Consider the following 10000-nt stretch of genomic DNA (forward strand, 5'->3'; position numbering starts at 1 on the left):
ACTTATAATCTCATTTTTACTTCTAGGATAAATTTTACTTTTTGTCGGATTTTACTTCTAACTTTATCCTTACTTTATTTCCTGTCTTATCCTCTTTAATTTCACTTTTTACTCCTTATTGTACGCTTTATTTTTGCTGTTATTTCTACTCCCAAGTCTTAAGTTTACTGATAATCTCATTTTTACACAGAGAATAAACTTTACTTTTTCTCGTTTTTCTTCTCCTAATTTCTTATTCTTTATTTTTATTTCATCTTTTACCAATAGTTTTAATTTCACTTTATTTTCACTTCTTCTCTTATTATCAGTCTTTGCTTTTGTTATTGTTATTTTTCCTTATTCCTTATTCCTGTTTCCTCATTTTTTATTCCTTATACTATTCTTATTATTATTGCTAAGTCTTTTTCCAACTCCTAATTCCAATCTTTTCCTTACTATCATTTCCACTTGTATTCGTAGTCTCGATTTTCATTAATATTTTCACTCTTATTTTCAGCCTCAATTTTACTTTCCTTATTTCGTATCTTCCCTTCCTTAAAAAGAATCATCATGGCGGGCGGCAAGTTATTCTCGTATTATTTGCTATCTCCCATCTTGTTTACCTTTTTTTCCCACCTGGTGACGTCACAGTTCAAAGGGCCAATCAGGGCAGCAGGTGAGACAGGTAAATTCACTTTGGGTTGGGTTGAAATTGTTTGTTTATTTTATTTATTTTTTGTTTGGTGTTTCGTTGACGTGAATAAGTTTTGGAGGAGGAGGAAGAAGAAGAAGAAGAAGAAGAAGAAGAAGAAGAAGAAGAAGAAGAAGAAGAAGAAGAAGAAACATGACGATGAAGATGAAGAAAAAGAAAAATGAAATGAAGGAGGAAGGGGAGGAGGAGGAGGAGGAAGAAGAGGAAGAAAAAGTAGAGGAGGAGGAGGAGGAGGAAGAGGAAAAGGAGAACCATGCGTGGGTGTGCACTCATTAACACACACACACACACACACACACACACACACACACACATCTTTTTGGCAAACCATCACTCTCCTCTAGACCAACACCCTTTCCCCTTTCCTTACGACTTGAGAGGAGGAGGAGGAGGAGGAGGAGGAGGAGGTGAGTCATGGGAAGCAGGAAGTCAGAGTGAGTCATTCGCTCAAGGAGTCAAATTTACCAGAAGTGAAAATTTGTCTGAAGTGGGAATTTGTGGGTTGCCTCCAATTAAGGCTATGATGGGTCTGTTTACCTGTGCCTCTGTTTGCTTGCTTGTTTACCTCTTTGTTTACTCGTGTTTACTCTTTGTTTTGTAACCTGGAATTGATTTAAGAAGCAAGACCTATTTTTCTATATATTTATCTTAATTTTTTATCTCCCTACTTCCTCGCTTTTTATTGTTTTCGTTCAAAGTTTTCATCTGTTCGTGTATAAGTGTATTCCAATAGGCCATAGTAGTAGTAGTAGTAGTAGTAGTAGTAGTGGTTGTGGTAGTAGTAGTAATAGTAGCAGTAGTAGTAGTAGTAGTAGTAGTAGTAGTAACGTTATGTAAGAATTCTTAATGTGTTTCCGTAACCATCTGACCTCTACAAATTTAGCCTGAAAACAATAGTAACACACACACACACACACACACACACACACACACACGTGCACACAGGCGGGGGTGGTGTAAAAACGATATTTAGTGTGTGTGAACTCCTGTTGGCAATGCTTGAGAGAGAGAGAGAGAGAGAGAGAATTATTATACTCCAATGAATTTAGTGCTTCATTATTCAATTTATATAAAAAAAAAACTAATTTCTTCTATAAAACATTTAATTTAATTTTTTTCCTTCTCTCCTTTCCTCTCTTTTCCTCTCCTTTTCCTCTTCTTTTTTTCCTCTCCTCTCTCTCTTGCTCCTTTCTCTTCCTTTCCATTATTCAAATTTAACAAAAAAAACTTCAATTTCTTCTTCTATAAAACCTACAATTTCCTTTCCTTTCCTCCTCTCCTTTCCTCTCCTCTCTCTCTCTTCCTCCTTTCTCTTCCTTTCCATTATTCAAATTTAACAAAAAAACATCAATTCCTTCTTCTATAAAACCTACAATTTCCTTTCCTTTCCTCCTCTCCATTCTCTCCTCTTTCTTCTTTTTCTTTCTCTCCCTTTCTTCTCTCTCTTCCTTTCCTTTATTTTCTTCCACTCCAATTCACTCCAAGTCACTCCCAATCTTACTTCTCTCCATCTTTCAACTCCTTCCTTCTTTCCCTTCTCTCCTTTCCTCTCCATTCTCTCTTTCCCTTCCTTATCTCTCTCTTTCTCTCCTTCCACTCTAAGTCACTCCTATCCACACTTCCACCTTTCAACGCCCTTCCCTCTTCATTATTTCCCTTCTTCTATTCTTCGTCTCTCTCCCCTTCTTCTCCTTCTCCTCCTCCCGTTCTGACAGTAAGAGACAGCCCCCGTCCCTTGCGGCTGTCACTGATACCAGAACGAGACGCGATTCTGACAGGGCGTGGAGCATAAGTTCTTTTAATCTGCCTCATCATCATCTTCTTTAAATTCTTCTTCGTCTTTAGTTTCTTCTTGTTCTCTTTGTTCTCTTTCTTATTTGCCTTGAGAGAATGAGGGGCCTTTTCTTCCTCCTCTTCTTCTTCTTCTTCCTCTTCCTCCTTTGTGTGTTTTTCTTTTCTTTTTTCTCATTAACCTTTCTCTCTTTATTCCTCCTCTTCCTCCTCCTCCTCTTCTTCTTCCTCTTCCTCCTCTTTCTTCTCATCCTCTTCTCTTTCATGTCTAGTTAATATTAAGGAAACGAGGAATTGTTTTGTGTGTTTTTCTTTTTTTTTCTCATTCATCTTTCTCTTCATCTTCCTCCTCTTCTTCCTCTTCTTCTTCCTCTTCCTCCTCTTCTTCTCTTCCTCTTCTCTTTCATGTCTAGTTAATATTAAGGAAACGAGGAATTGCTTTGTGTGTTTTTCTTTTCCTTTTTCTCATTCATCTTTCTCTTCATCTTCCTCCTCTTCCTCCTCCTCTTCTTCTTCCTCTTCTTTCTTCTCTCCCTCTTTCATGTCTAGTTAATATTAAGGAAACGAGGAATTGTTTTGTGTGTTTTTCTTTTCCTTTTTCTCATTCATCTTTCTCTTCATCTTCCTCCTCTTCTTCCTCTTCTTCTTCCTCTTCCTCCTCTTTCTTCTCTCCCTCTTCTCTTTCATGTCTAGTTAATATTAAGGAAACGAGGAATTGCTTTGTGTGTTTTTCTTTTCCTTTCTCATTCATCTTTCTCTTCTTCTTCCTCCTCTTCCTCCTCCTCTTCTTCTTCCTCTTCTTTCTTCTCTCCCTCTTTCATGTCTAGTTAATATTAAGGAAACGAGGAATTGCTCTGTGTTTTTTTTACTTTTCCTTTTTCTCATTCACACTCTTCTTCATCTTCCTCCTCTTCTTCCTCTTCTTCTTCCTCTTCCTCCTCTTTCTTCTCTCCCTCTTTCATGTCTAGTTAATATTAAGAAAACGAGGAATTGCTTTGTGTGTTTTTCTTTTCCTTTCTCATTCACATTTCTCTTCATCTTCCTCCTCTTCCTCCTCCTCTTCTTCTTCCTCTTCTTTCTTCTCTCCCTCTTTCATGTCTAGTTAATATTAAGGAAACGAGGAATTGCTTTGTGTTTTTTTACTTTTCCTTTTTCTCATTCACACTCTTCTTCATCTTCCTCCTCTTCTTCCTCTTCTTCTTCCTCTTCCTCCTCTTCTTCTCTTCCTCTTCTCTTTCATGTCTAGTTAATATTAAGGAAACGAGGAATTATTTTGTGTTTTTCTTTTCTTTTTTCTCATTCATCTTTCTCTTCTTCTTCCTCCTCTTCTTCCTCTTCTTCTTCTTCCTCTTCCTCCTCTTTCTTCTCTTTCATGTCTAATTAATATTAAGGAAACGAGGAATTGTTTTGTGTTTTTCTTTTCTTTTTTCTCATTCATCTTTCTCTTCTTCTTCCTCCTCTTCTTCCTCTTCTTCTTCCTCTTCCTCCTCTTCTTCTCTCCCTCTTCTCTATCATGTCTAGATTAAAGAATAGAGGATTTTTTTTTTTTTTTGGTGTTTTCTTTTCCAGTTTCTCATTCACACCTTCTTCCTCTTCCTCCTCTCCCTCTTCTTCTCCTTCCTCCTCCTTCTTCTCTCCCTCCCTCCCTCTCCTCTCCTCTACTTTTTCTTCTTCTATATCTTCCTCCTGGCTTTTCCCCTCTCTCCTCCTCTTCCTCCTTTTCTCCTTCACCATCATCATCACCTTCATCTTCACCTTCACACACGCCTCTTCACAAACCAGGAAGCAAAAGTGACTCATCTTCGGCGCCTTTCACGAGACATACACTCTCACCCTCATCATCAACACCATCATCAACAAAAACAACATCAACAATACCTCTCGTATGTGCCTGCCAAGAGATGGTGTCAAGCTATTAGTGAAGGCTTATAGTGAAGAATGTTCCTGTGGGTATGTGAGGCGTGTATTTTTTTTATAGTGAAGATAACAGCTCAAGGGTAACAGTCCAATCCTCTCTTTCTTTCAGTCCACTATAGTCGGTTTTACGAGAGCTGGCTTTCCTTCCCTTCCCTTCCTTTCTTTCCCTTCCTTTCCCTTCTCATTCCTGCTCTTCCTTTCCCTTCCCTTCATCTTTCTTTCCCTTCTCTTCCATTCATTCCCCTTCTTTCCCTTCCCATTCCTTCCCTTTCCTTCCCATTCCTTTCCTTCCCTTCCCTTCATCTTTCTTTCCTTTCTCTTCCTTTCATTCCCCTTCTTTCCCTTCTCATTCCTTCCCTTCCCTTTCCTCTCCCTTTCTTTTCCTTCCCTTCACTTCATTCCCTTCCCTCTTATCTCCCACACCTGTCCCTCATTGGCTGTTGTTTACAAGACCTAACCTCCCGTGACATAGCCCTTACAAAAGCCTTCAACTGTAGTCATTTGCCCTTCCCTCACCTTCCACCCCAACTATACCCTGGATGTAAGCACCTTATTTTACTCTTTGTCTTCTGTCATCTGCGGGTGTTTTAAAAAGGAGTATAGGTTGAGGTATTACTAAAAAGAGTCACTCGGTCTTTGTTTCATATCCTTACAAGCAGTGGATTACATAGACGTGTGTTGAGGGTGTGTAAGTCGCGTGCCAAGTTGGGCATACGAAGTGAAGCTGAAAATGGCTGCCTTATGCGGGGGTGAGAGAGAGAGAGAGAGAGAGAGAGAGAGAGAGAGAGAGAGAGAGAGAGAGAGAGAGAGAGAGAGAGAGAGAGAGAGAGAGAGAGAGAGAGATTAGGGAAGGGAGTTACAGAGGGAGATAGCAATAGGTAGTGAGTTTTCTTCCTTTCCTTCCCTCTCTCTCTCTCTCTCTCTCTCTCTCTCTCTCTCTCTCTCTCTCTCTCTCTCTCTCTCTCTCTCTCTCTCTATTTCTAGCTTTATTTACATTTTCTCTCCTCTCTTAACATTCCATTCCCTTTTTTTTCTTCCTATGTTGTCCTCTTTCCCTCCTCCTCCTCCTCTTCCTCTTCCTCTTCCTCCTCCTTCATCACCTGTTGGCAACTCATTATAAACGTACCTGTGGATCTGCATATCAAAGGAGGAGGAGGAGGAGGAGGAGGAGGAGACCAAACCCACATTTAAACATGATTTGATTGGCTTTGGCTTTTGACTCTCTCTCTCTCTCTCTCTCTCTCTCTCTCTCTCTCTCTCTCTCTCTCTCTCTCTCTCTCTCTCTCTCTCTCTCTCTCTCTCTCTCTCTCTCTCCCTTCTCTCCCTTCCCTCCCTCTCACTTTTTTCACTCCCTTCCTCCCACACCTTTCCCTTCACGCGGTCTGTCAGAAAGAAGGAAGAGGGGGAGGAGGAGGAGGAGGAGGAGGAGGCGAAGATGAGGCATAACAACTTGAGGATAAAAATGGAAGAGGGGGAAGACATGAGGAAGAGGAAGCAGAATACAGAGAAGAAGGAGGAGGAGGAGGAGGAGGAGGAGGAGGAGGAAGGAAGAGAAGGAAGGAAGGGTGGGTGGAGATAAAATTAGAACTAGCTCACAATTCTGCGTAAGCCTAAGTTTACCTGTAGTACCTGAGAGAGAGAGAGAGAGAGAGAGAGAGAGAATGTAGGATGTATGTGTTTCCTAATCCTATTTTGTCACTATCATCATCATCATCATCATTATTATTATTATTATTATTATTATTATTATTATTATTATTATTATTATCCTTTCCTTGTCTTTCCTTCCCTTTCGTTTTTTTTATTTCATTCTTTTTTTCCCTTTCCTTCCCTTCGTTTCCTTTCCCTTCCTCTCCTTCCCTTCCTTTCCTTTCCTTTCCCTTCTCATTCCTGCTCTTCCTTTCCCTTCCCTTCATCTTGCTTTCCTTTCTCTTCCTTTCATTCCCCTTCTTTCCCTTCTCATTCCTCTCCTTACATTCCCCTTCTTTCCCTTCCTATTCCTTCCCTTTCCTCTCCTTTCATTCCCCTTCTTTCCCTTCTCATTCCTTTCCTTCCCTTCCCTTCCCTTACCTCTCCTTTCATTCCCCTTCTTTCCCTTCTCATTCCTTCCCTTCCCTTTCCTCTCCTTTCATTCCCCTTCTTTCCCTTTTCATTCCTTCCCTTTCCTCTCCTTTCATACCCCTTCTTTCCCTTCCTATTCCTTCCCTTTCCTCTCCTTTCATTCCCCTTCTTTCCCTTCCTATTCCTTCCCTTCCCTTCCCTCCCCTTTCCTCTCCTTTCATTCCCCTTCTTTCCTTTCTCATTCCTTTCCTTCCCTTCCCTTCCCTTTCCTCTCCTTTCATTCCCCTTCTTTCCCTTCTCATTCCTTCCCTTTCCTCTCTCATCTGCCTTTCCCTTTCTCCTTCCCTTCATTTCACTCCCTTCCTTTCCCTTCCCTCTTCTCCCTCTCCTCCCTCACCACCATCACCGCCATCTCGTTCCTCTCATCACCTTCCAATCATCACTTAGCCCACTAGTCATCACATTTAGGTCCTCAACTTCTAATGGTTTAAGGTCTTTCAATTTCCCTCGTTCCAGTTTCCTATTAATCTGTCTTGGGCCTCGGAGGGTTAAGGGAACGTCTCTATGATTTAGCTGCCCAGGTCGTGTTGGGGAAGTTGTAAGCTGTCAAGAGTTTAAATTTTCTCCTCGCGTCCTTGTTGATGGAATGTTGGGAATGGAAGGAAAGGGAAGGAAAGGAAAGAAATGGGAAGGGGAGGGTCAGAAAATGATGTATGAGAAATTGAATGGAAAGTAAGGAAAGGGAAGGAAAGAAAAGGGGAGGAGAGGGTGAGAAAATATGTATGAGAAATTGAATGGAAAGGAAGGAAAGGGAAGAAAGGGAAGGGAAAGAATGAGTAAGGAAAGAAATGGGAAGGAGAGGGTAAGAAAACAATGTATTAGAAGTTAAATAGAAAGGAAGGAAAGGGAAGAACTTGTTGAAATTGGTGCCAGAATTCAATGATCGCGTGGATTTTTTTATATTATCGATTTTTTAGGTGAAAGTCCCCATGATTTAGCTTTTCAGGACGTGTTGGTGAAGCTGAAAACTGTCGGCACATTGAATTTTCTCCTCGCGGTTGATGGGTTTAACTTGTTAGAATTGGCGCCAGAATTCAATGATCGCGTGGATTTTTTTATATTATCGATTTTTTAGGTGAAAGTCCCCATGATTTAGCTTTTCAGGACGTGTTGGTGAAGTTGAAAACTGTCGGCACATTGAATTTTCTCCTCGCGTCCTTGTTGATGGGTTTAACTTGTTGGAATTGGCGCCAGAATTCAATGATCGCGTGGATTTTTTTATATTATAGATTTTTTTAGGTGAAAGTCCCCATGATTTAGCTTTTCAGGACGTGTTGGTGAAGCTGAAAACTGTCGGCACATTGAATTTTCTCCTCGCGCCCTTGTTGATGGGTTTAACTTGTTAGAATTGGCGCCAGATTTTGATGAACGCGAAGATTTTTTTATATTATTACTTTTTGAGGGCCATAGAGATTCAAGGCGGGTTGTAAGATTTAGTTTAGGAAGGTTTCAGTTCTGTTTATCCTCACATTCTCCTGTCTTCTGTCCTTTTCTTTCTCTTTTTCTTCTTTTTCTTTGTCTAATATTTCCCTTTTTCTCTTGTCTGATATTTCCTTTTTTCTATCGTCAATTCTTTTTTATTTTTCTCATTTGTTTTCTCCCTTTTTTTCTATCGCCAAATATTTTCCTTTTTCTCTCGTGTCATTTCTTCCCTTTTTCTCTCGTCATATATTCCCGTTTTCTCTCGTGCAATTTCTTTCATTTCTCATTGAAGCAAAAACGTAACAATCTTCTTCCTTGGCACTTGGTTACGGCGGCTGACAAACAGAGTAACCGACGATTTGGCTCACTATCTGACTGCCTGGCTGACGAACTGACGGACTGACTAACGAAAGAGGTATCAGATTCTCCTTACAAGAGCCGACAATGCTTAAATCTTTTTGTAGCGAGTGTTCTTGTTCCTTAATCTTTGCTATGTGTCTTGAAGCAATGGCTCACTCGGGTTCAGGACTTGGCGACGTGTGTGTGTGTGTGTGTGTGTGTGTGTGTGTAGCTTGGAAGGTTAGTTAAATGGTATACATAACATGCGAAATCTATACAGTAAGGCGCCAGTAGCCATCCACCTGGGCTGTACCTGTTTAAACACCTGAGAGCATAAAGCCTCAGGTAGAGCCACTAATTAAGAGAAGCACAGGTGGAACTATAGGTAGGAGTTCACACCTCGCAGCACACACCGAAAAGTAATTAAAGTGTAGAAGATGAGGTATATAGAGGCGCACTTAATCTAAAAACACACTTGAAAGCTATTTAAAAGGTGAAGGAAAAGTTTGGTATATGTAAAATTTTCATCTTAACACAAACACTAAAAAAAACACTAAAGATAAGTACAGAAAAATTTATATATATGGAAAACTACATGGATTAAAATGTAGAAAAATTGGTATATGCAAAATTTTCATCTAAACACACACTTAAGAAAATAATATGGATAGGTATAGAAAAATTTGACATATGGAAAACTACATTAATTAAACTGTAGAAAAAATTGAGTATCTATGTATAAAAATCCACTAATTAAACACACAAAAATAATTAAGTTAAAAGAAAAATATAGGTCTATTCAAATCCACTATGTCTAAATTCAACCCAGGTCAAAACTAGTTAATAAGGTCTTGAAAAATCTAAGACATCTCAAAAACTCCCCTAATTATAATCTAAGTGACAAACTAACACACAAAACCAGGCATCACTAAAAATAAATTCAAGTGATGGGGCAAAAAGTGTAGCCACCTTCAATCACCACAAAGAAGAAAAGAATAGAGATTAATATTAGTGAAAAGAAGGAAGTGTGTCTTACTAACTAAACCCATAAGCTAGGCAATTAAATAAAAGGTGCTCGTTTAAGAAGACTCATGAACTCAGAATGTAAGACTATGGTAGGAGTCATTAGCAGTCTAGTCTTGGCATTCAGAAAGGGAAGCAAAAGGAGTCATTTGCAGTCTCGTCTTGGCATTCAGAAAGGGAGGCAAGTAGGAGTCATTAGCAGTCTAGTCTTGGCATTCAGAAAGGTGGGCAAGTCGAAGTCATTAGCAGTCTAGTCTTGGCATTCAGAAAGGGAAGCAAGTAGGAGTCATTAGCAGTCTAGTCTTGGCATTCAGAAAGGGAAGCAAGTAGGAGTCATTGGCAGTCTAGTCTTGGCATTCAGAAAGGGAGGCAAGTAGGAGTCATTAGCAGTCTAGTCTTGGCATTCAGAAAGGGAGCCAAGTAGAAGTCATTAGCAGTCTAGTCTTGGCATTCAGAAAGGGAGCCAAGTAGGAGTCATTAGCAGTCTAGTCTTGGCATTCAGAAAGGGAAGCAAGTAGGAGTCATTGGCAGTCTAGTCTTGGCATTCAGAAAGGGAAGCAAGTAGGAGTCATTAGCCGTCTCGTCTTGGCATTCAGAAAGGGAAGCAAGTAGGAGTCATTAGCAGTCTAGTCTTGGCATTCAGAAAGGGAAGCAAGTAGGAGTCATTAGCAGTCTAGTCTTGGCATTCAGAAAGGG

The 10000-nt window shown here is 40.1% G+C and overlaps 2 protein-coding genes and 1 long non-coding RNA gene across 20 annotated transcripts in view; 1 reads left to right on the forward strand and 2 right to left on the reverse strand.

Annotated features, from left to right (window-relative positions):
- The window catches only part of LOC126995199 (troponin C, isotype gamma-like), a 32535-nt gene that overhangs the window by 21732 nt on the left and 803 nt on the right, over positions 1-10000 (reverse strand). The gene's annotated exons all lie outside the window — the stretch shown is intronic.
- Positions 2738-3615, reverse strand: LOC126995205 (uncharacterized). The gene is made up of 2 exons (XR_007750098.1): positions 3509-3615; positions 2738-3233 (listed from the first exon to the last, which is right to left on the reverse strand). It is a non-coding gene; the product is annotated as an uncharacterized LOC126995205 (long non-coding RNA).
- The window catches only part of LOC126995198 (uncharacterized), a 5266-nt gene continuing 633 nt past the window's right edge, over positions 5368-10000 (forward strand). For 3 of the 14 annotated variants that reach the window (XM_050854508.1, XM_050854509.1, XM_050854510.1), the window contains exons 1-2: positions 5368-7437; positions 7596-9528. In XM_050854508.1, the coding sequence (XP_050710465.1) occupies positions 6072-7028 (957 nt within the window). In that variant the 5' untranslated portion in view covers positions 5368-6071 and the 3' untranslated portion in view covers positions 7029-7437; positions 7596-9528. Of the gene's footprint in view, positions 7438-7595 lie in introns of all 14 variants that reach the window. The other 11 variants (XM_050854503.1, XM_050854496.1, XM_050854497.1 and 8 more) reach the window with 11 other exon arrangements.

The sequence above is a fragment of the Eriocheir sinensis genome, chromosome 7 (genome assembly GCF_024679095.1).
Source record: "Eriocheir sinensis breed Jianghai 21 chromosome 7, ASM2467909v1, whole genome shotgun sequence".
Classification (NCBI taxonomy): Eukaryota; Metazoa; Arthropoda; class Malacostraca; order Decapoda; family Varunidae; genus Eriocheir; species Eriocheir sinensis.